Genomic DNA, 26,539 nt, shown 5'->3' on the forward strand with positions numbered 1-26,539 from the left:
GCAAATACTGACTCTTTGCATAAATGTCATGTAATTGTCGATAAAAGCCTTTGAAACGTATGAAAAGCGTGTAATTGAATTTCACTACATCACAGAAACAACTGAAACAAAGATCTAAAAGCAGTTTAGCAGCAAACTTTGTGAAAACTAATATTTGTGTCACTCTCAAAACTTTTGGCCACGACTGTAGCTACTGTGATAGAGTGTCTGGAGAAGTGGTGGATGGGGTATATGTTTGTTTGCCCAAGGTTCCTCACTTCATGGTTGCTTTTAATAAAACCATGAAGTGAGGAACCTTGGATAAACATATACCCCATCCACCACTTCTCCAGACACTCACACTACACATAAAGAAGAAGAATAAAGTCTGTCAACAGCAGTTAGCACAATCAGATGACAATGCATAATCATACTGATAATTGATAAGTGTATAACTGTCCTTGAAGGCAGTAGGCAGTATAAAGAAGACAACTCATTTCTAAATAGAAGTCACTGTAGCAGTCATCTGCAGCCAAATGGGTTTAGGAAGGAACTGATCAATGCCTTATGTAGTGTTATTCATTTAATTATTAATCTTTAGCGAGCTATATTGATAAGAAATATTTCCATAGTAATCCATAATCTGTTTCCGAAATACACACAATGCAGCATGAAGGGGCTCGGTGAAGGTGGAAGTGAAGGTGTGTAAGTGTCTGATGGGGTCACACAGCTCATAAAAGGACAGCTGCCCGGCCTCATAGTCCAGACATATCCTGAATTTTTTACTGGAGATCTTGTCAGGTAACTGGATCTCTTTCTTGTTATGTATCACTAAATACTGATTACCATACCTCCTCAAACCCCAGGACTTGTTATTATCTCCAATGTATGACTGACCCCCCCTCCTGTCTATACTGGGATAACACATCCCTACCCTCCATATCTCTAATCTACTGCTCTCCACATCCCAGTAATGTCGCCCTGAGGTAAATCCCCTGCTGCTCATCACCTGATAATCCTGGAATCTCTCTGCTCTTTCTGGACGATTCTGATTATTTTGTGTCCCGGTTGCAGTTTTCAGGTCGTCTGATATAAGGACATTATTAGCAGCTGTGTTTACATCCAGTAATATGTCTCCAGGACCCTCCATATAGATCCCTCTCCTTATATCTGTTATTATGTCACATAATGTATGTAATTTGTCTGAGATCACAGCCACATCCAGATCATCTACATCATGGAGACATCTATTTATGTCTTCATCACCTCCTTCCTCCTCAGGATCACACAAGTCACCTGTATCTGGTTCCTGTAAGACAGTCAGTGGATCAGTCATGTTACATATCTCCTCAATGTGTCTCATCTTCCCAGACAGCTCGTCCTTCTTTATTTCCAGCTTTTTCATCAGAGCAGAGAGTAAGATTGACTCTTCGTTTTCCTGCTTGGAGATCTCGTTCAGGACCCTCTTCTCCAGGTCGTCGAGTTTTCTCCTGATGTCTGTAAACAGGACAGTGACTCTTTCTGCTTTTCCAGATCCTTTTCCTTGAGCATTTCTCCTGCGCTCCTCCAGGTTCTGGACTCTTTCCTCAGTCTCCTCTCGCTTTGTGGTCAGTTTCTGGAAAATATTTCTCATTTTCCCTTTCTTCTTCTCAGAGGCCTCATCCAGCACCATCACCTGGTGTCCATTATGTTCTCCAGCCAAACTGCAGGACACACAGATACAAGCAGAGTCCTTGGTGCAGTAATACTCTAGGATCTTCTTATGGACAGAACATTTCCTGTTCTCCAGGGAAGTGCTGGGGTCAGATAAGACGTGTTCTGATGACTTGCTGTGAACTCTCAGGTGTTTCTCACACAGAGAAGCCTCACAGTGTAGACAGGATTTAACAGCAGGCACAGGAGAGTCCACACAGTAAGTGCACAAGATCCCGCTGATCTCCACTGTATCTGGCTGAGTAAACAGGAAATGTTCTGCTACATTATGAAGATTTATGTTCTTCATCAGTGCAGGCCGCTCCTGAAATTTCTTCTCTACATTCAGGACAGGTATAGACCCCAGACTCGTCCTGTGTATCCAGTACACGATCAATACAGACCCGGCAGAAGTTGTGTCCACATCTCAGCATTACAGGATCCTTAAAAATACATAAACAGATGGAGCAGAGCAGCTCGTCTTTCAGATCAGCAGACGCCATGGCTAAGAGAAGAAGGAAGAAATGAAACTGAAAGTGCTTCACATTGGATAAACAGCAAAATTGTAGTCACACCCATTCACTTAACCCCATAAAAGGCACATCAATATATGTTTTTCTTTATGTTCTTAGAGCCGTTACTTTTTCATTTTTGTGCCAGTGTAACCATATGAGGGCTACATTATTGCAGGACAAGTTGTATTTGATAATGCCACCATTTTGGGTACATATTCTGCATTAACACCTTAAGGACCAGGCCATATTTTGCAAATCTGACCAGTGTCACTTTAAGTGGTGATAACTTTAAAACGCTTTTACTTATCCAGGCCATTCTGAGATTGTTTTTTCGTCCCATATTGTACTTCATGACACTTATAAAATGAAGTAAAAAAAAATCATTTTGATTTATAAAAAAATACCAAATTTACCAAAAGATTTGAAAAAATAGCAAATTTCCAAGTTTCAATTTCTCTACTTCTATAATACATAGTAATACCTCCAACAATAGTTATTACTTTACATTCCCCATATGTCTATTTCATGTTAGGATCATTTTGGGAATTACATTTTATTTTTGGGGGACATTACAAGGTTTAGAAGTTCAGAAGTAAATCTTGAAACTTCTCAAACTTTAAAAAAACAACTTTTTAAAGACCAATTCAGGTCTGAAGTCACTTTGTGAGGCTTACATAATAGAAACCACCCAAAAATGACCCCATCTAAGAAACTACACCCCTCAAGGTATTCAAAACTGATTTTACAAACGTTGTTTACACTTTAGGTGTTCCACAAGAATTAATGGAAAATAGAGATACAATTTCAAAATTTAACTTTTTGGGCAGATTTTCCATTTTAATCCATTTTTTCCAGTTACAAAGCAAGGGTTAACAGCCAAACAAAACTCAATATTTATGGCCCTGATTCTGTAGTTTACAGAAACACCCTATATGTGGTCGTAAACTGCTGTACGGGCACACGGCAGGGCGCAGAAGGAAAGGAATGCCATACGGTTTTTGGAAGGCAGATTTTGCTGGACTGTTTTTTTTTACACCATGTCCCATTTGAAGCCCCCCTGATGCACCCCTAGAGTAGAGACTCCAAAAAAGTGACCCTATTTTAGAAACTACGGGATACGGTGGAAGTTTTGTTAGTACTAGTTTAGTGTACATATGATTTTTGGTTGCTCTATATTACACTTTTTGTGAGGCAAGGTAACAAGAAATAGCTGTTTTGGCACCGTTTCTTTTTTTGTTATTTACAACATTCATCTGACAGGTTAGATCATGTTGTATTTTTATAAAGCAGGTTGTCATGGACGCGGCGATACCTAATATGTATACAATTTTTTTATTTAATATGTATACAATTTTTTTATTTATGTAAGTTTTACGCAATCATTTCATTTTTGAAACAAAAAAAATCATGTTTTAGTGTCTCCATAGTCTGAGAGCCATAGTTTTTTCAGTTTTTGGGCGATCATCTTGGGTAGGGTAAGATTTTTGCGGGATGAGATGACGGTTTGATTGGCACTATTTTGGGATGCGTATGACTTTTTGATCACTTGCTATTACAATTTTTGTGATGTAAGATGACAAAAAATGGCTTTTTTTACACCGTTTTTTTTTTTACGGTGTTCACCTGAGGGGTTAGGTCATTTGATATTTTTATAGAGCCGGTCGATACGGACGCGGCGATACCTAATATGTATACTTTTTTTAAATTTACTTAACCCCTTAACCTCTTAAGGACATAGGGCGTACAGGTACGCCCTTGTGCCCTGGTACTTAAGGACACAGGGCGTACATGTACGCCCTGTGTATTTTCGATCACTGCCGTGCGGCTGGCAGTGATCGGAACCCGGTACCTGCTCAAATCATTGAGCAGGCACCTAGGCTAAATGCGCGGGGGGGTCCCGTGACCCCCCCATGTCGGCGATCGCGGCAAACCGCTGGTCAATTCAGACCTGTGGTTTGCTGCGATTTCTGCAGTTTCTGGTCCCCGCGGTCCCTGACCGCGGGGATCAGAAACTTTATATGCCTAAAAAAAGTTTTATTCACCCCCCCCTGCACCCCCGAATGATTTTTATGGTGGCGGGAGGTGCAGGGGGAGGGTTGCGGGCGGTGCGGGAGGCGGGCGGTGCGGCAGGCGGGATTGCGATCCCCCGCCCGCCTCCCCTTGTATAATCGTTGGTGTCTAGTGGGGATACCAGGGTGCCAGCACATTGCTGGCACCCTGGTATAAACGGCTGACATCTGCGATGCGATGTCAGCCGTTTAACCCTTTCCATACAGCGGTCCGCTGTATGGAAAAGGTTGTACCTTTGCAGCCCCCCGATGGAGAGGGAGAGAGCTCCCAGACAGCCCCCCGAGAGATCCCCTCCTTACCCTTCCCCGTCTGCGAAGTTCTGAGCAGTACTGAGCAGACGGGGAAGGTTCCCATGGCAACAGGACGCCTCTCAGGCGTCCTGCTGTCCATGGTGCTGAACAGATCTGTGCTGAAAGGCATAGATTTGTTCAGTGTAAGTAAAATACAGTGCAGTACAATATATATTGTACTGTACTGTATTATACAGACATCAGACCCACTGGATCTTCAAGAACCAAGTGGGTCTGGGTCAAAAAAAAGTGAATAAAAGTGAAAAAAAAGTAAAAATCAAAAAACACATTTATCACTGATAAAAAATGAAAAAAATAAAATTCCCTACACATGTTTGGTATCGCCGCGTCCGTAACGACCTGATCTATAAAACGGTCATGTTACTTTACCCGAACGGTGAACACCATAAAAATAAAAAAATAAAAAACTATGATGAAATTGAAATTTTGCCCACCTTACTTCCCAAAAAAGGTAATAAAAGTGATCAAAAAAGTCGCATGTACGCCAAAATTGTAACAATCAAACCGTCATCTCATCCCGCAAAAATCATACCCTACCCAAGATAATCGCCCAAAAACTGAAAAAACTATGGCTCTTAGACTATGGAAACACTAAAACATGATTTTTTTTGTTTCAAAAATGAAATCATTGTGTAATACTTACATAAATAAAAAAAAAGTATACATATTAGGTATCGCCGCGTCCGTATCTCCCGGCTCTATAAAAATATCACATGATCTAACCCCTCAGATGACCACCGTAAAAAAAAAAAAAAAAAACGGTGTAAAAAAAGCCATTTTTGTCATCTTACGTCACAAAAAGTGTAATAACAAGCAATCAAAAAGTCATATGCACCCCAAAATAGATGCCAATCAAACCGTCATCTCATCCCGCAAAAAATGAGACCCTACTTAAGATAATCGCCTAAAAACTGAAAAAACTATGGCTCTTAGACTATGGAGACACTAAAACATTTTTTTGGTTTTAAAAATGAAATCATTGTGTAAAACTTACATAAATAAAAAAAATTGTATACATATTAGGTATCTCCGCGTCCGTGACAACCTGCTCTATAAAATTACCACATGATCTAACCTGTCAGATGAATGTTGTAAATAACAAAAAAAAAAACGGTGCCAAAAAAGCTATTTCTTGTTACCTTGCCGCACAAAAAGTGTAATATAGAGCAACCAAAAATCATATGTACCCTAAAATAGTACCAACAAAACTGCCAACCTATCCCGTAGTTTCTAAAATGGGGTCACTTTTTTGGAGTTTCTACTCTAGGGGTGCATCAGGGGGGCTTCAAATGGGACATGGTGTAAAAAAAACCAGTCCAGCAAAACCTGCCTTCCAAAAACCATATGGTGTTCCTTTCCTTCTGCGCCCTGATGTGTGCCCGTACAGCGGTTTACGACCACATATGGGGTGTTTCTGTAAACTACAGAATTAGGGCCATAAATAATGAGTTTTGTTTGGCTGTTAACCCTTGCTTTGTAACTGGAAAAAAAATATTAAAATGGAAAATCTGCCAAAAAAGTGAAATTTTGAAATTGTATCTCTATTTTCCATTAAATCTTGTGCAACACCTAAAGGGTTAACAAAGTTTGTAAAATCAGTTTTGAATACCTTGAGGGGTGTAGTTTCTTAGATGGGGTCACTTTTATGGAGTTTATAATCTAGGGGTGCATCAGGGGGCTTCAAATGGGACATGGTGCCAAAAAAACAGTCCAGCAAAATCAGCCCTCCAAAAACCAAACGGCGCACCTTTCACTCTACGCCCCGCTGTGTGGCGGTACAGCAGTTTACGGCCACATTTGGGGTGTTTCTGTAAACAGCAGAGTCAGGGCAATAAAGATACAGTCTTGTTTGGCTGTTAAACCTTGCTTTGTTAGTGGAAAAAATGGGTTAAAATGGAAAATTAGGCAAAAAAATGAAATTCTCAAATTTCATCGCCATTTGCCAATAACTCTTGTGCAACACCTAAAGGGTTAACGACGTATGTAAAATCAGTTATGAATACCTTGAGGGGTGTAGTTTCTTAGATGGGGTCACTTTTAGGGAGTTTCTCCTCTAGGGGTGCATCAGGGGGGCTTCAAATGGGACATGGTGTAAATAAACCAGTCCATAAAAATCAGCCTTCCAAAAACCATACGGCGCACCTTTCCCTCTACGCCCCGCTGTGTGGCCGTACAGTAGTTTACGGCCACATATTGGGTGTTTCTGTAAACGGCAGAGTCAGGGCAATAAAGATACAGTCTTGTTTGGCTGTTAACCCTTGGTTTGTTAGTGGAAAAAATGGGTTAAAATGAAAAATTAGACAAAAAAATGAAATTCTCAAATTTCCTTCCCATTTGCCAATAACTCTTGTGCAACACCTAAAGGGTTAACAACGTATACAAAATCAGTTTTGAATACCTTGAGGGGTGTAGTTTCTTAGATGGGGTCATTTTTGGGTGGTTTCTATAATGTAAGCCTCGCAAAGTGACTTGAGACCTGAACTGGTCCCTAAAAATTGAGTTTTTGTAAATTTCTGAAAAATTTCAAGATTTGCTTCTAAACTTCTAAGCCTTATAACATCCCCAAAAAATAAAATATCATTCCCAAAACAATTCAAACATGAAGTAGACATATGGGGAATGTAAAGTCATCACAATTTTTGGGGGTATTACTATGTATTACAGAAGTAGAGAAACTGAAACTTTGAAATTTGCAAATTTTTCCATATTTTTGTTAAATTAGGTATTTTTTGGTGCAAAAAAAATTATTTTTTTGACTCCATTTTACCAGTGTCATGAAGTACAATATGTGACGAAAAAACAATCTCAGAACGGCCTGGATAAGTCAAAGCGTTTTAAAGTTATCAGCACTTAAAGGGACTCTGGTCAGATTTTCAAAAAATGGCCTGGTCCTAAGGTGTAAAAAGGCTGTGTCCTTAAGGGGTTAAGGACTCAGCCCTATTTCACCTTAAAGGGCTTCTGTCAGCCCACTAAACCGTTTTTTTTAAAAATCATTTTGGTTCAGTAGAATTTGATAAAAAGCTATTTTTAAAATATGCAAATTACCTTGCTACCAGCAAGTAGGGCGGCTACTTGCTGGTAGCAGCCGCATCCTCCGATCCTAATGACGCCCCCTCCGCATTGTGATTGACAGGGCCAGGGAACGGAATCGTTCTCTGCTGGCCCTGCCTGTTAGCATTCAAAATCTGGCGCCTGCGCCGCGGCCGTACCTATCTTCAATCTGCGCAGGTGCACTGAGAGGCGGCCGCTCCATCCTCAATGCGCCTGCGCCGATGACGTCACATCTACACCTGGCGCAGGCGCATTGAGGAGCGAGCGGCCGCCTCTCAGTGCGCCTGCGCAGATTGAAAATAGGTACGGCCGCGGCGCAGGCGCCAGATTTTGAATGCTAACAGGCAGGGCCAACAGAGAACGATTCCGTTCCCTGGCCCCGTCAATCACAATGCGGAGGGGGCGTCATTAGGATCGGAGGATGCGGCTGCTACCAGCAAGTAGCCGCCCTACTTGCTGGTAGCAAGGTAATTTGCATATTTTAAAAATAGCTTTTTATTAAATTCTACTGAACCAAAATGATTATTTAACTTATGTATGCAGAGCTAGCAGTATAGGGATTATTAGTAAACAAAAAAAAAAACGGTTTAGTGGGCTGACAGAAGCCCTTTAAGGACTTGGCCATTTTTTGCAAATCTGACCAGTGTCACTTTAAGTGCTGATAACTTTAAAGGATAACTGTCTTTTTTTTTTTTTTTTTGGAGTATTGGATTGTGGTGATTAATATCTCCTTGGTAGCCCCTTTTCACTGTGTATTCAATTACCCCTTAATTCCACAGTTTTGTTCCCTCTACTGCCAACTTTTACCTCTGCTTAAAATCAGGTTGCTAGGCACGGTCCGTCTATCTGTTGAAGGACGGAGCACGCAGCCTGCAAGGTCAGATTACTGACAGCCAGGGACTGTAAGTAAATGATTAAAGCCAGGTCCTCCCCAGCAGCTGATAACAGTGCCTGGGCTGTGTGCACTTCTCCCTGTCCCTGCGCTTGGCAGACGCTCCCTCACTCAGCAGAGCTGGAGAATGCAGAGTTGGAGCAGCGCAGACCAGGGAAGGGAGATCTGCCGTCTGCTCAGTGTATAAATGAAAGCAACATGTGGTAAGAGGACCCCTCTGTGCTGCAGGAGATTAACCCTTTAGGGGGGAGGGCTCTGGTTACTGACACTTTTAGGGGGCTATTGTTACTGGCTAGTGAGGGCAAGCGGGATTAGCCTCAGGGTGAGGGCAGTGGCGGCCATCTTAACTGAATAGTGAAATTTCAGTTTTATGCAGACTGGTTGCTAAGGGCTGAATCTTATTAAATATGGGGTAAGTCAGTCTAATAGTAACTGATTCTGGAATATCATGTTATTAGCAACTACATATATGAAAATTGAAATTAGGGTCTAAATGTGACAGTTATCCTTTAAAACACTTTGACTTATAAAGGCCATTCTGAGATTGTTTTTTTGTCACATATTGTACTTCATGACACTGGTAAAATGAAGTAAAAAAAAAATTTTTTTTGCATAAGAAATACCTCATTTACCAAAAACTTTGAAAAATTTGCATTTTTCAAAGTTTCAGTTTCTCTACTTCTGTAATACATAGTAATACCCCCATAAATTGTGATGACTTTACATTCCCTATATGTCTACTTCATGTTTGAATTATTTTGGGAATAATATTTTATTTTTTGGGGATGTTACAAGGCTTAGAAGTTTAGAAGCAAATCTTGAAATTTTTCAGAAATCCAATTTTTAGGGACCACTACAGGTCTGAGGTCACTTTGCAAGGCTTACATAATAGAAACCACCCAAAAATGACCCCATTCTATAAACTACACCCCTCAAGGTATTCAAAACTGATTTTACAAACTTCGTTAACCCTTTAGGTGTTGCACAAGAGTTATTGGCAAATGGGGATGAAATTTGTGAATTTAATTTTTTTGCCTAATTTTCAATTTTAACCCATTTTTTCCACTAACAAAGCAAGGGTTAACAGCCAAACAAGACTGTATCTTTATTGCCCTGACTCTGCCGTTTACAGAAACACCCCATATGTGGCCGTAAACTACTGTACGGCCACACAGCGGGGCGTAGAGTGAAAGGTGCGCCATATGGTTTTTGGAAGGCAGGTTTTGCTGGACTGGTTTTTTTACACCATGTCCCATTTGAAGCCCCCCTGATGCACCCCTAGAATAGAAACTCCATAAAAGTGACCCCATCTAAGAAACTACACCCCTCAAGGTATTCAAAACTGATTTTACAAACTTTGTTAACCCTTTAGGTGTTGCACAAGATTTAATGGAAAATAGAGATACAATTTCCAAATTTAACTTTTTTGACAGATTTTCCATTTTAATATTTTTTTTCCAGTTACAAAGCAAGGGTTAACAGCCAAACCAAACTAAATATTTATGGATCTGATTCTGTAGTTTACAGAAACACCCCATATGTGGTCGTAAACAGCTGTACGGTCACACGGCAGGGCGCAGAAGGAAAGGAATGCCATACGGTTTTTGGAAGGCAGATTTTGCTGGACTGTTTTTTTTGACACCATGTCCCATTTGAAGCCCCCCTGATGCACTTCTAGAGTAGAAACTCCAAAAAAGTGACCCCATTTTAAAAACTACGGGATAGGGTGGCAGTTTTGTTGGTATTAGTTTAGGGTATATATGATTTTTGGTTGCTCTATATTATACTTTTTGTGCGGCAAGGTAACAAGAAATAGCTTTTTTGGCACAGTTTTTTTTTGTTATTTACAACATTCATCTGACAGGTTAGATCATGTGGTAATTATTTTTTTTGCATAATTGTCTTTTTATTGAAGAAAAAGTACAATAATAAAAGTGCATGTTTACAATTTTTTCATGTAAACATTTGACAATCAAACATTTTAAATGGAAAAAGTAGCAGGAATGACAATACAGATACATCAAATTGTTAATCCTATCAATCTCAATCAAATGTCATCATGTCATAATAAGTCCCGATAGCCGGGTAAATAATACGCACACTCTTATATGATATTATATACTATAAAGACGAAAAAAGGAGACAAGACAAGACACAAAAGGATAGACATACAAAAAGGGGAAGAGGGTATTATTCGCTTTTATCAAAGAAAGTATCCCAAGGTTGCCAAACCTTATTAAACTTATCTACCGTATTATTAATAACTGCTGTCAGATACTCGATTCTTCTAATTTCCGCGATAGTGGTGAACAATTCTAATTTAGTAGGTATGTCCTGCCTCTTCCAAAACTGAGCAATAAGGCGTTTCGCCGCAGATAAGACATGAAGTACTAAACAAAGCACTGGCTTCTTTAGCATTGTTGGAGGCATGTTCAATAGAAACATGTAAGGGTCCAATGAAAACGTGATATTAAAAAGCTGCAATAGAAGGTGCTGGACTTCTTTCCACAATGGGAAGATGATTGGACAGTCCCAAAAGATGTGGAATAGAGACCCTTGACCAGAATCACACCTCCAACAAGTACCAGAAACCGTAGGGTTCAAATGTCTAAGCATCTGGGGGGTATGATACCAAAACATTAATGTTTTATATGAATTCTCCCTGAAGGTCACACAGGTGGATGACATTGCAGCCCTACGCCAGATAAGCTGCCACTCATTTGGCGAGATGTCTCGTTCAAGGTATCTCTCCCATTTAGACATATACGCATGTCGTAGGACCTGAGGTGGTTCCGGGGTTGAGAGGAGGAGATAAATATCTGATATAAGACCTTTAGTAGAGGTCGAAAGTTTGCACAATTTTTCAAACTGTGTCGGATTGGACACTTTCGTATCTCAAAACATAGAACTAAGCAGATGCTTTATTTGGATGTGCCTCAAGCATCCATAAACATATATGGCAGTTGCTCGGGTGCCCCCGCTCAGATGCGTCTGCTGGGGGTGGTGGAGGAGACCGACAGTTGGACAATTATGTCCAGCGTCGGCCTCTACAAAGGACAGAGGATCAATAAGATCCTCTGCCCTTGGATCAATAAGATCCGCGGCCGGAGATGGTGACAAAGGGAAGAGGATCTTATTGATCCTCTGTCCTTTGTAGAGGCCGACGCTGGACATAATTGTCCAACTGTCGGTCTCCTCCACCACCCCCAGCAGACGCATCTGAGCGGGGGAACCCGAGCAACTGCCATATATGTTTATGGATGCTTGAGGCACATCCATAAACATACATGAATGGATACACATAGGGGGCATATATATATATAAGGGGGCATATATTAAGGGGGCAATATATCTATATAATAAGGGGGCATATATTAAGGGGGCACATACATATATGATAAGGGGGCATATATTAAGTGGGCACATACATATGAATTCCCACAGGGGCATGAATGAGCCCCTGGGGAATATCAGAGGCGGATGGGCGCAGGTGCTGGGCACATCTGCGCACATCGCCCTCTGAGGGGAACATTATGCACCGCTAATATATACATATATATATGCATGCCCCAGTAGGCATGCATATATATTTATGTATACCTGCCACCCTTCCTCAACATCTGGAATGGGAAGAGACATAGAATTGCATGCAACACCCTAACTGCTCTTAAAACACAGGGTGGTTTGGGGCTCCCTGACATAACGAAATATTACTGGGCGACGCATCTGCGTCGGATCCCGGCGTGGTCCTCACTTCAGGCATTTTCTAGATGGATGGAGATTGAAAAGCTCTGGCTAGCCCCCATTCACCCCAATGCCCTCCTGTGGTCTCCTCTACCAAATGATTGCTCTGTCCAGTTGCTTGGCCCTATGTTAAGGGAGAATATTAATCACCAATATTTATGCAAATATCGATAATTAATATTCATAAATAGGGGGAGCCGTCTATTGATGACTCCGCCTATTTATACCTTTATATAATAAATATACTTTCGCTATGCTTTACACTGATCGCTACACTAGCTGCATGCGCCTTACTAGACTAACTATCGCCAATAACTACACGCCACACAGATAGTTATAAACCAAACACAGTATTTATTAATACTAAACAATACACTATGCACGCAGCGCACTAACAATACAGCACTAAATATACAGTACTAAACTACACTACACGTTCCCAAATTCCACCCACAAACTATCTATACGATACACACATTCAATATTAACAGCCCACCCACCTAGTACTATATACTATCCCTATGGGGTAGACGAAGGTTGACGGTGGTCTTACAAGGGTGTAAGCCAACCACAAAGCATAAATATACCGCGGGAGGTGATTAGGGTAAATCAGGGATCAGGGCAACAAGGGGTGTAAAGGGTTACCAGGGGTGTAGGATTATCAGGGGTAATAGGTGTACATAGGTAGGGTTACCAGGGGTATGTAGGGTAGGGTTACCAGGGGTGTGTAGGGTTACCAGGGGTGTATAGGATTACCAGGGATATATAGGGTAGGGTTACCAGGGGTGTCTAGGGTTACCAGGGGTGTGTAGCAGGTTGGGTATATAGCAGGGGGGTATATAGATAGAGCAGGGGGGGGGTATATAGCAGGGGATCAAGATAGGAGAGGATCAGGGGGATATATAGCAGGGGATATCAAGATAGGATCAGGGGGGTATATAGCAGGGGATATCAAGATAGGATCAGGGGGGTATATAGCAGGGGATATCAAGATAGGATCAGGGGGGTATATAGCAGGGGATATCAAGATAGGATCAGGGGGGTATATAGCAGGGGATATCAAGATTTGATACTTAGGGTATAATGCTCGTTGTCCAGGGGGGCTCGTTGGTCCAAGGGATGATTCTTCTTGCCGGTGGTCTGCTGGACTGCTGAGCGGAGCGCCGCCGGCCTATTTAAGCATGGCAGCGCCCGCTCGCAGTCCCCCCATTGCCGCCGTGCGCATGCGCACCGCTGGCCTGAACTCGTTGGCCGGCGCGGTGATATGACGTCACCGCGCCGGCCCGAGGATCTCAGAGCGCGCTTCCAGGAGGGGGGATCCTTTGATCCTCCCGCCTGTGAAGCGGACGCCTACCTCCGGCGCTGTAATTACAGCGCCGGAGGTCAGCCACTCACAGGGGCATGGGAACTCTTTGTTCCCATGTCTCTGCTAGGAGCATCATCTCCGGCGCAACCGGAGATGGTGACAAAGGGCAGAGGATCTTATTGATCCTCTGTCCTTTGTAGAGGCCGACGCTGGACATAATTGTCCAACTGTCGGTCTCCTCCACCACCCCCAGCAGACGCATCTGAGCAGGGGCACCCGAGCAACTGCCATATATGTTTATGGATGCTTGAGGCACATCCATAAACATATATGAATGGATACACATAGGGGGCATATATATATAAGGGGGCATATATTAAGGGGGCAATATATCTATATAATAAGGGGGCATATATTAAGGGGGCACATACATATGAATTCCCACAGGGGCATGAATGAGCCCCTGGGGAATATCAGAGGCGGATGGGCGCAGGTGCTGGGCACATCTGCGCACATCGCCCTCTGAGGGGAACATTATGCACCGCTAATATATACATATATATATGCATGCCCCAGTAGGCATGCATATATATTTATGTATACCTGCCACCCTTCCTCAACAATCCCCCTGTTGTCGGTAATACGACAATATCTTGGGGGGAAGGGTGGAGGCATCTTTGCCCCCATCAACCCCATCCTCGGTGATGGTCCAGGAAAACCAGAGTGCACTCTGTCTCTTAGGTACCTAGACATCATCTAACCCAACGACTTCCTCCGACCTGCCCTTCACCGTAACCGACTCCTCCATCCACAGGATACACCGTCGTCTTTGTTTCCCAGGAACTCTCTTCTGCCTTGATTGTTACGGTGTCAGCCCCTCCTACTGTCATTTCTTTCTGGACTTCCGGAGTGGCTTGACCCTCACAGTCTTTGACTTGTCTTTCTCTCACTCTTCCGGTGTCAGTCACTCCTGATAAGTTTATAATGACCACACCCTCGCTGTCTCTCAGCATTGCTGTCGATCTTCAGGTGTCGTCCACGCCCAAGGAATCTGGAGTGGGTCCACCCTTACAGTCTCAGTCTCTATTCTGCGCCAACTCTCCTTAAGCATGTCTTGTTCCATCTTGATCAAAGGATGGGTGCGGTTCTCCCATGGACAGCTGAATCAGTCTTTACAAGGCAGGTCAGATATATATATATATATATTTTTTTCAATAGAGGTGATGTCACGGTACCTAAATTCTAACAACGGGAATACCTCCGTTACATTACACATCCAGGTTATTCCCTTATGATCCTTACCGTTCAGGGGTCAAAGTGGCAAATGGCAACCAGAGGGGGCCTGTCCCTATCGTGCCCTAATCTTATCCCCATTCACACCACCTATTTACACAATAACCCCCAACCCCCCTAAACCCAAGAGTTCAGTCCAATTGTCCTGTCCTTTGGGTGATTAGGCCTCAGGACTTTTTGTGAAGTCAAGTCCTGACTCCTGAGCCTTCGGCGATTGTTTTCGTGAAGTGCCGTCTGGTTCTGGTTTAGTTGGTCCGTTAGTCTCTCAACTCTCCGATACATCCACTATAGTCCAAGGTACATGAGATCAACCAGAACCAGAAGCACTATCACCGGGTGTATCAATAAATTGAAAAATGAGGTTGCCTTAGGACTGTATCTGAAAAGACTCTCCCACCACGAAACCTTTGAGTCCTTGTCCAATGCTGTGGCAACCGCGATAATCTTTGTTCGGTCATGGGTGAGTTGAATGGTGGCTTGCTTCTCCGTCTCCCGAAGACGTTGTATGATCTCTTCCTCTTGGCTGAAATCCATCAGGAGATGTCTAAGTTCTTTGCCGAAGCCAAGAGGAATCTTCTGAAGTCTTACAGGAACATCGGGGCGGATGTCAAGTCTTTTCTCTGGGGTAATCGGGGTTCTTCCCTGCTGCTCTGCGACGTTCAAACCTAAAACGGGACTAAGGGTGCAGTACGCTCCGGGGCGGAGTGTTCCTCGTTCGGTGCACTTAAGCCCAAAAATTGCATACGATGGATCGCTCCCTTGGTACCAACACCAATACCCCTGCCCCAAATATTTCAAAGAGGATGAGGGCATTGGGTTGGCCTTCATCTCACAGGACCCCTCGGTGTTCCAACACTGATGTCTGAGCACCCGCTCCCGACTACCCTGACAGAGGATGGCATTCTCCCTTATCCGACATCCCTCTGTATCAAACAAAGAGAGATGGCCCTCCTCATAGGTTAGAACGCCAGAGGGGAGCTGGGGATGAAGCACCGTCTGGTTGTTAATTATCGTTCCTAGATTGATGACACTGTATCCTTGTCTGATGCGACCGGATACAGGTTCCAGGGACGAAGCAGTGCAGGTTAAATTTTGACATCCATGCCACTGAACCACCCACCAGTTGGTGTGATTAATGGCAAAAGGAGAAATCAGTGGACTTATTCGCTGACGGAGGTTGAATGGGAAGTGGCCGTTGTGAAGTGCCGTGACAATATGTTTAAGGTTGTCCGAGAGTTCACTTTGGACCTGCGTACACGCCAGAGCAAGCTGAGCCCGATCCTGCTCCTCCAAAAGACCCACAACTAACCTCCTAAACTTCTCACGTATAGCAGAAGATAGAGAGGTAGTGGCATCAATGTGCGAGTGTTGTAAACCCTCTAAGACGTGGTCTACATCAATCTGGGTCTTGAATCCTTCCCCGGCGTGTCGCGCAACCTCCCCAAGCTTACTTCTCAGGACTTCCATGTACATAGTGTTCAGGGCACCCACTCCCAAAGCACCTCCGCCAAGTCCCATAGCCACCAGGTCTCTCCTCCCCCTGTTCTTCCTGAGTCGAGAGTCGTCTTTCCTGACCTCTTGCCCCGCCTCTATCCAACCTCTTACCATGTCAATTTGGTTCCTAACAAACTCCTCACACCTGTGATCCCAGTGATCAACTCAGAAGTCATCTACGGAAATTCTCCAGGTAAACAGGATGAATTTTGCATCCGTGATGATCTTCCAGGGGGATGACAGTTGAGGAGCTACAGGGTCTGCCAATTGATGGATAGGGGTGGTGCAAGAGTCCGAATGTGGTCTTACTGGTTGAAGACCTTCTGTTTCGTAGGGGACCCTTACTATAGTAACACAGACCCGTCCCCGTCCTTTGAATGGATACCATTGTTCGTCTTCTCCAGCCTGTAACACTAGTTTCCCTACGGGTTTGGTTTGAGACAGATAGACCCATTGAGTAAAGGTCTAGCACCCTTCGTCGGCTGCCTCGCAAAAAGGCCACTTGAATGAACCATCTATATTGATGTCAAAGTTAATGTCCCTGCCCCTGGGGTCTGTCCAATCGGAAGACACATATCTACCCCGGTATTCCTCAGTCATAGGGGTACCATCCATCCATACATCCACTGTAGGGGTGTCCACCCCATTGCACACTAAATCCCACCTCCAGGGATTAGTGTCCAACATCACCATCTGGGTATCCTGTTCCCAGTGGGCATAGGTGACTAAATAGTATCCCGTCACCTCAGGAACGCAGTTGTGTCTCATGATCGTGATCATGAAAGACCGTATGGATGGAGACCCCTTTAACTGCGCATACCTTGGGTCCTTGGCATCGGTCCGTACCTTTAAAACTGTGGCTCGATACAAACCCTCCAGTTTTACCGGACCACTCTGATCATTCCAAATGGCCTGATCAGAGTCACTGCAGTTTAACTTTAACATCATTATGCTGGTTCGCAAGTAATCTGTGGATACATGTCCCTGTACATAACTGGATTCCCTGGTGATAATCATCTGGGAATCCCTCAACATACAATAAGCCTTCAGGGTGCCTTTTACCGGAATGGGCCTATCGAAATATGTCCTAACCCTCAACCCGTCTCTGCTATCCTTCCCTAGGAAGGATGCTTTCAGGACATCTTCAGGACTCAGCAAACCCTCCTTGGTACACAACACTGTGGTAGTGTTGGCTCTCACTTGCTGGTAAGGGTGCAAGTGTGGATTCCTAGACACCCATCTTAAGGATTTGATAGGTACAGGGTCCAAGTCCTGAAAATGCCTGTATTCCTTTGGACAGAGGGCGTGCAAGTCATGTTGTATGGCAGACACATTCTCCACCGGGGTATAATGCTGAATTACACCGTTGGCAAAACCCTCTCTCTGGAAACCATACAGATACCATTGACTTGGTGTAAAGGTAACGTTCTTGTATGGTTCCAGGATTTTGCCATCCAAATATTCCACCATTAAAAGGCCGGGTCCATCAAGTGATATGCTGGCCATACCAATATTAGTCCCCAGGTCCTCCCCTGAAGAGGCTGAGCCCGCCATCAACATGGGCTCCGACACTTGGCGTTCGTTTGGTAGACATAGGGGCATCTTACGTCCGGTCATGAGTTCAAATGGGGAGATACCGGTACTAGAGGCCTCTGTGGCTCGGATACCCATTAGCACCGCTGGAAGGGAGATTACCCAAGAGGAACCTTTCTCCAGCAGTGCCTTGGAAAGCCGGGTTTTGATGGTCCGGTTCATCCGCTCCACGATGCCCGCTGACTGAGGGTGGTAAGGGACATGAAACCTTTGCTTTATGTCTAGGAGACCACAAAGCGCTTTCATGACCTTACCCGTGAAATGAGTCCCTCTGTCGGATTCTATCAATCTGGGGATCCCCCATCGTGACAGAACTTGTTCCCAGAGAACACGGGCAGTGGTGGAGGCCGAATCATTGACCGTAGGGATGGCTTCTACCCACTTCGAGAAGACATCCACTACCACCAGGGCGTAACGACAGTTACGACTCCCAGTTGGCAAAGGTCCGATGAAATCAATTTTGATAGCGGACCATGGACCATCAGCAGGAGGAACCCGATGTAACACTGGCTTCAGGGCAGACGCCCTTGGGTTAACCTGAGCACACACCAGGCACTGTTGCGTAACGTCCTCTACTGTGTTGGACATTCCAGGCCAGTACAATTTGTCTCTTAGGAGAGGCATGAGCTTATTCCGGCCAAGATGTCCAAACATTTGGTGGTTCAACCGCGTCAGCTCTGCTTGCAGATGCTGTGGAACCACCGGGAGAGGAAGCGACTGTGTACCGGTGTCGTAACACAGGATCCCCTGTTGTAAGGACCAGGGATGCTGTGGTACTTGGATGTGTGTCATTAGAAGAGGATCCTTAGCTTGTTCCTCCTCGAATGACACCGGGCTGTCACTCAGATGGGTATGCACTGCAATCCGGTATGCGGGCAGTGGCTCAGTGCCTGGTTCCCAAAAGGTCCCAGACACTGCTGCTAGTTTTGCCAGTTCGTCTGCCTGGTTGTTACCTGCTGTCAAAGGTTCGTCCCCTTTTTGATGCGCCGGGATTTTGATGATGGCTGCTTCCGCCACGTGTGCCATACCCCACTCCCACAGCTCCTTCAGGACTGACACATGAGCCAGAGGTTTGTTTTGGCTGTCCACAAATCCTCTTCTCTTCCAAACGTCCAGGTGCAATGTGAGGGAGCGAACTACATATGCGCTGTCGCTATATATAACTCGTTTCCCTGGAGGGTGAAGAAGCAGAGCCTCTTTAACAGCCTCCAGCTCTGCCCGCTGTGCTGACATGTGACCTGGTAACCGGACAAGACTCTGGGTAGCAGTGGTCTCATCCAGCACAGCAAAACCTGTGACATATTCCCCATCCAGATAGAACCGAGAGCCATCAACAAAGATGACTCTGTCATCTGGATGCTTGTCAGTCCTGAACATCTGTGGAGAGTCGTCCATTACCGGTTGGCCACAGTCATGTTCAGTTCCAGTCAGGTTCAGCAACTGGGACAGAATATATTTGGCCTTGTGGTCCACCTGCAGATTCCGGCCGCTGAGATCCATGATCCATCTCCCGAATCTCTGTTGGGAGACTCCAGGGAGAGTATCACGGAGCAAAAGGGTCAGCGGTGAATGTGGAGTCTGCAAAGTGAGGGGCCGGAAGCCAACAATATGCTCTGTGGTCTTAACAGCATAGTGTATGGCTGCCAATTGCTTGGCGCATTCATCGAACCCTCGTTCGACAGGCGAAAGCAGCCTGGAGAAATATCCCAGCGGTCTGGTCTCGTAACCTACTTTCTGTACAAGGACCGCTGAGATAGACTCCATCCCTGCATGCGCCTGTATGGCCATTTCCCCATCTGAATGTGGAGTGGCCAACACAGGCGCCGAGGAGAGGTCCCTTTTCAGGGTTGAAAAGGCCTCCTCCTGCGCATCGGACCACCCTTTGATTGAGGGTTCCTCTCCTCGAAGGAGTTCGTAGAGAGGTTTCGCTTTGGCCGCAAAATCCTCTATGAACTCCCTCATGAAGTTGGCAACCCCCAGGAATTTTCTCAAATCCTGAAGGGTGCCAGGCCTGGGTAACTTTACCATGGCTTCCACACGGGACGTCATGATTCCTTTGGTTCCACAGGAAATTTGGACCCCAAGGAAAGTTACCTCCGCTTTAGCCAAATTTGCCTTATGGGGACTCAGTTTGAGTCCTGACTTTGCCAGGAGTCCCAGCAGCTCTTTCAACAGAACCAAGTGTTCCTCCATGGTTTCTGTATGCAAAAGCAGGTCATCCACGTATTGTAGGAGGCATTCCGGCCCTGAGAACACACTCAGCACAGCCGCCAATGCCTGATGGAAATACGTGGGGCTGCTATGGAACCCCTGGGGCAGTACAGCAAACATGTACTGTTTGTCCCCCACCGTAAAAGCAAATTTGTACCGACACGACTCCGTGAGTTCGATGGAGAAGAACCCGTTGGCAACATCGATGGTCGAGAATACGCGGCTTTCGCCACTTATTCTGGCCATGATGTCGGGAGTTTGGGCCACCACTGGGGCTGACATTGGGGTGTATTTGTTAAGGACATGGAGGTCTATGGTCAGCCTCCATGCGTTTGTGTCCTTTTTCTTAACTGGCCAGAGGGCATTGTTGCACTTCGAGTTGCCCTCAATGACCACACCCCTAGTCTTCAATTCAAGGACAGTGTCCATAATTGAATGGGTGGCCTCTGGTGGAAATCGATATTGGCGTTGATGTGGAGGGTCAGGACCCTGTATGTCCACCAAAACGCCAATCAATCTGCCACAGTCATTCTTATTTTGGGCCCACAGATCAGGGTGCTTGTACACAATAGGCTCAAGGTCTGGATTGTGTGAGACCTCAGGCCACTTGTGTTCCAGCACATCAGTAGAGTTATCTACTGCTGGCAAAGGTGGTCCCAGACACTGGCGTTGAATGACAAACACCTTGGCTCGTCTAGGACCCTTCCACACAATGCAATTTGCCAGATCCAGGATCCACCCATTTTGTGTCATTACATCGGTTCCGATAATGTTATCAGAACCGGGGTAATACCACATGGGTATCCTGAGGGTAGTGCAACTGGTAATCTGAACGATTACCTCATCAATTCTGTGGGCCTTCACCCCCCCTTGTTGGTGATCAAATCCGATCACCACACACTAATGGCTGTTGGGGAGTAGATCATGTTTGATATTGGTAATGGAAATTTCCGCCCCAGTATCAAGCATGATTTCCGTTTCTTTATCTTTTATCGTGGCTTTTATATAGGGTCTCCCTGAAGGATCCAGTATGATTGGACATACTGGTGCCAATTCTTCAGGGACCCCTAATCTTCAATCGATATCCACCAGACTCCCAGTAGGTATTTGTGTGGTACATACTGCCACTCTTGAGCTCTGTTCCTGATCCTTAGGTGTGGAATCTCTTGATTCCACGCCCCCTGGGACATTCATGACCGCCAAGCATTTTGGTGCTTGACCTGATGAATGTCTCAGATTCATATCAACCTGTTCCCCCACAGGCCTGGCAAAATTAGGTTTCATCCTGAAACCGTTATTATTGCCATTTTTCTCCGAATTTGTCCGGTTAATCTTTAACCACTGTGGACAATTTCTTTTTATGTGCCCCTCTTGTAAGCACAGGAAACAACGAAAGTTTCCTGCCCTTTCCAACGGTGGGGCCGTGGGGCGAACAGTTGATGCATACCTCGTGTGTTGTGCCCGTTCGTCTTGCGACCTACCGTATACAGGCACACGCTCCCTCACTTTCACAGACTTCTTACTGAGCAGTATGTCTTGTCTACACTGCTCAATAATCATGGCTGCGTCCGTGAGGGATGGCTCCCTAGCTGCACTCAGCCGGATTGCAGTATCAAGATATGGGAACTTTTCCACAAACATGCGCACCATGTCTTGTGGAATCCCAATACCCTGATCCTTGGTAACCCTCCTGTACATCGCTTCAAACCGACTACATAATGACAAGGGTTCATCATGTATAGTAGGCTTGAACTTTGACAGGACCTCTGGAGTGACATCCCAATGACCCGTGGCCAGTCTCGTGAGTATGGAGAGGCGCTCCTCCTTATCATGAAGCTGGCCATTCGTGGGTCGCATCCTCCCCGTTACCTCATACCTTTGATTAAGGTGTGTTGGCAACCATAATCTGAACAGCTCCATGCGATATTCCGGAGCCACTGAATATTTGTTACAGTGACCTTCGAAAATATCGCATGAAGCGAACGGATCTACATGGGGATCATATTTCGGGATCTCCTTGCAGATCCGTAACAGGAAGTTTATCCTTTCCATACTGGAATGGTTAGGATACACCTCTTCCTGTTTCTCCGGAGGTGTTTGCGGATTGGAAGCGGAATATACCCCTCCACTTTCCTCTCCCCAACCGTTGTCCCATTCCTGGTAACGGTTGCTACCCCTATTCTCCCCGGGTGACGGGGTGAATTGTAGAGACCGCTCCACCTGTTCCCTAGTGTCTACCACTGCGGATGTATTATCCGTCGAAGACTTTGGTGCTGTCGCCGCTGTCTCCCCCTGTGCCGTTCCCGAAACACAAACTTGTTTCGTGGGCACCATACCGTTGGTACTAGGCCTGGACAAATTGGAGATTGCCCGCTGCAAGTCTGCAATGGTTTGCGTCTTTGCAGCCAGGTCCTCCCTCATCTGAACAATCAGGGAATCCGTAGATACCGTATTGTTCCTGTACTGATTAATCTCAGTGTACAGCCGGAGTATCTCTCTGTCCATGTCAGAGTAGAGACTGTCCTTATCCGAGAGTCTCGACTCTAACACACAGATTTCTCTGCCCCTCTCGACTGTACACTGGGCTTCCTCTTGTAATTGAACCTCTAGTGTGTGAATTCTTCTATAGTTATCAACACAACAATTGCAGTGGAAGTTTGCTTTGTCCGCAACCTCCCCTGCCTTTCTTGTGCTGGCAAGTGTCTCTGTGTGTTCCGCCCTCCAAATGGTATCCTCATAGGAAAAAACCAATTTGGCTAGCATTTGGAGGCGTTTGGTGGTCTTGTTAAAGACACTCCTACTAATGCAAACCCGGTCATGAGCGTACACCTGGTCCAGTAAAGCGGACCACAGCAGCTCAGCGGATTTGTATGTAGTAGGAACAATGGGATTAAAAGTGCTGTTTTTGGCTAAGTGTTGGAGTGTGGAGAAGTTCATACTCACATTTTTCTGAGCCTCCATCTTCTTGTTGGTGCTGTACTTTCCCGTCCCTTGCAGCTGCTTGAAAGAGGTCCTTTTCTTCCGGATCGCTTCTTCCTGACCAGCTGGACTTTTATGTACCTCCAACGAAGATGGATCTCTTTCCGTGACGTATCCTTCTTCTCTTACCCCAGCGACGGTGACCGTGTAAAGCAAATACAAAAATATTAATACACAGATAGATTATAGATTCTCTGCAAAAGATTTTGTTTTATTTCTGGTACTCTAAGGGAAGTATCGCTACTCCTGTATGAATTATCGGGTCCTAAACGCTCAGACACTCCGCTGAACGCGTCTCTCCTGCCCGCTAATTCACAGTACTAGCGACCCTCAGCCTTAAGACCAAAAATAAACGCAAAATCCACGCAGTGGGCCTGGCTCGCCAATGTTAAGGGAGAATATTAGTTATCGATATTTGCATAAATATTGGTGATTAATATTCTCCCTTAACACCAGACAAACCGAAGGATAGAAGATTGTAATGCTCTCAGATCTTTTTTAGGTATCAGGACTGGAATAGTCTCCATCACATATAGTAGATTGGGTAGTATGGTCATTTTGACCGCCGCAATACGTCCCAACAAAGAGATAGGCAAGGGCATCCACTTAGCCATAAGTGTATTAAGTTCTTGAAAAAGTGGGACAAAATTGTGAGTATACAGGGTACCATATGTTTTTGTTAGTTTCACTCCTAAATATTTAAGGGTGGTGTCATTCCACTTAAAATGATAATTATTTTGTAAATTATTCAAGATGTCTGGAGGGAGATTAATAGGTAGTGCTTCTGTTTTTGCCTTATTTATCTTGTATCCAGATAACTTCCCATATTCCCCTATGACCTGAAATAAATTTGGTAGCGAGATATGTAAATTGGTTAGCGTTAGAAGAATGTCATCTGCAAAGAGTGACAATTTAAAGGCTACTCTATTCACTTCAACCCCTTGGATGTCAGGGTGGGCCCTTATTAGCGCTGCCAGCGGCTCAATGCATAATACAAAGAGTAATGGAGATAACGGGCAACCCTGCCTCATGCCGTTGTGGATGGGTATCATCTTTGACTGAGCGTGTGTCATTTTTACATAGGCCGTGGGACAGGTATAAAGGGCTCGTATAGCATTCAGGAAGGGCCCCCCTATACCAAAACACTGCAGCGTCGAGAACATGAACGGCCAACTCAGGCGATCAAAGGCCTTCTCTGCGTCCAGGCCTAGCACTAAAGCTTGCTGTTTCCTTCTATTAAGAACATCTATCAAATCTATAGTCCTCCTTGTGTTATCTCCTCCTTGACGATGTAACACAAAGCCGACCTGATCTTTGTGTATCAAACTCGGAAGCAGACTAACAAGTCTGTTTGCCAATAGCTTTGTAAATATTTTTAGGTCCGAATTAAGGAGGGCTATAGGACGATAGTTCGCACAGTGCATATGATCTTTGTTTGGTTTAGGTATGAGAGTAATAAAAGACTGCAGCATCGTGTCAGGTATAGGGGAACCCCCCAAGAAGGAGTTAAAGACCTTAACCATGTGAGGAAGCAGAATATCTATATACGTCTTATAATAAAGATACGATAGACCATCCGGTCCGGGGGACTTACGATTTGGCAAATTATTAATCACTTCAGTTATTTCTTCCTCTGTAATTTGAGTATTAAGGGTAGCTGCTAGATCACTAGACAGTCTAGGTAGCTTACATTTTTTTAAAAAAAGTAGAGAACTGGTCACGTTGCTGTATAGGATCCTTCGCTACCTGTAGGGGAAGAGAGTACAAATTTTCATAATATTTTTGAAACAGGACCGTTATTTTATTTGGGTCGTAGGTAATGGTGCCATCAGCCTGTCTCATGGCCGCCAGGGTGTTCACTAAAGTGGAATCCCGTAGTTGTTTTGCCAAAAGTGTGTGCGACTTATTCCTCCAGGCATAATAACGCTGTCTGGAGTATAAGAGTAATTTATCCGTCTTTACCAATGCCAGGTCTCTCAACTTGGCTCTCAACAGAACTATACGCCTTAGAAGATGGCGGGAACTACGGGATCCCAATTGACTCTCCAGACTTTCCAAATCCTTTTTGATCGAGCAATATTGTAAATTCCTGTCTCTTTTTAACCACCTCCGGACTGCCTAACGCAGATTCGCGTTCCGGAGGTGGCAGCCCTGCGCACAGTCACGCATATATGCGTCATCTCGCGAGACGCGAGATTTCCTATGAACGCGCGCACACAGGCCCGCGCGCTCACAGGATCGGAAGGTAAGCGAGTGGATCTCCAGCCTGCCAGCGGCGATTTTTTTAACCCCTAACAGGTATATTAGACGCTGTTATGATAACAGCGTCTAATATACCTGCTACCTGGTCCTCTGGTGGTCCCCTTTGTTTGGATCGACCACCAGAGGACACAGGTAGCTCAGTAATATGTTGCACCAAGCACCACTACACTACACCCCCCCGTCACTTATTAACCCCTTATTCACCCTTGATCACCCTTGATCACCCCTGATCACCCTATATAGACTCCCTGATCACCCCCCTGTCATTCATCACCCCCCAGTCATTCATCACCCCCCTGTAAGGCTCCATTCAGAGGTCCGTATAAATTTTACGGATCCACTGATAGATGGATCGGATCCGCAAAACACATACGGACGTCTGAATGGAGCCTTACAGGGGAGTGATCAATGACGGAAGTGATCACCCCATATAGACTCCCTGATCACCCCCCTGTCATTCATCACCCCCCTGTCATTCATCACCCCCCTGTAAGGCTCCATTCAGAGGTCCATATGAATTTTACGGATCCACTGATAGATGGATCGGATCCGCAAAACACATACGGACGTCTGAATGGAGCCTTACAGGGGAGTGATCAATGACGGAAGTGATCACCCCATATAGACTCCCTGATCACCCCCCTGTCATTCATCACCCCCCTGTCATTCATCACCCCCCTGTAAGGCTCCATTCAGAGGTCCATATGAATTTTACGGATCCACTGATAGATGGATCGGATCCGCAAAACACATACGGACGTCTGAATGGAGCCTTACAGGGGAGTGATCAATGACAGAGGTGATCACCCCATATAGACTCCCTGATCACCCCCCTGTCATTGATCACCCCCTGTCATTCATCACCCCCCTGTAAGGCTCCATTTAGAGGTCCGTATGAATTTTACGGATCCACTGATAGATGGATCGGATCCGCAAAACACATACGGACGTCTGAATGGAGTCTTACAGGGGAGTGATCAATTACGGAAGTGATCACCCCATATAGACTCCCTGATCACCCCCCTGTCATTTATCACCCCCCTGTCATTCATCACCCCCCTGTCATTCATCACCCCCCTGTAAGGCTCCATTCAGAGGTCCGTATGAATTTTACGGATCCACTGATAGATGGATCGGATCCGCAAAA

General features: G+C 45.0%; 1 protein-coding gene across 1 annotated transcript; it reads right to left on the reverse strand.

Moving 5' to 3' along the window:
- Positions 1 to 562: 562 nt before the first annotated feature.
- On the reverse strand, positions 563 to 2,213 carry LOC121003227 (E3 ubiquitin-protein ligase TRIM39-like). The gene is given in 2 exon segments (XM_040434938.1): positions 563 to 2,002; positions 2,004 to 2,213. Coding segments are annotated over 2 exon segments (1,611 nt in total). The 5' UTR covers positions 2,175 to 2,213.
- Between the last annotated feature and the right edge of the window lie 24,326 nt (positions 2,214 to 26,539).

This window comes from Bufo bufo, chromosome 1, assembly GCF_905171765.1.
Source record: "Bufo bufo chromosome 1, aBufBuf1.1, whole genome shotgun sequence".
NCBI classification, from domain to species: domain Eukaryota; kingdom Metazoa; phylum Chordata; class Amphibia; order Anura; family Bufonidae; genus Bufo; species Bufo bufo.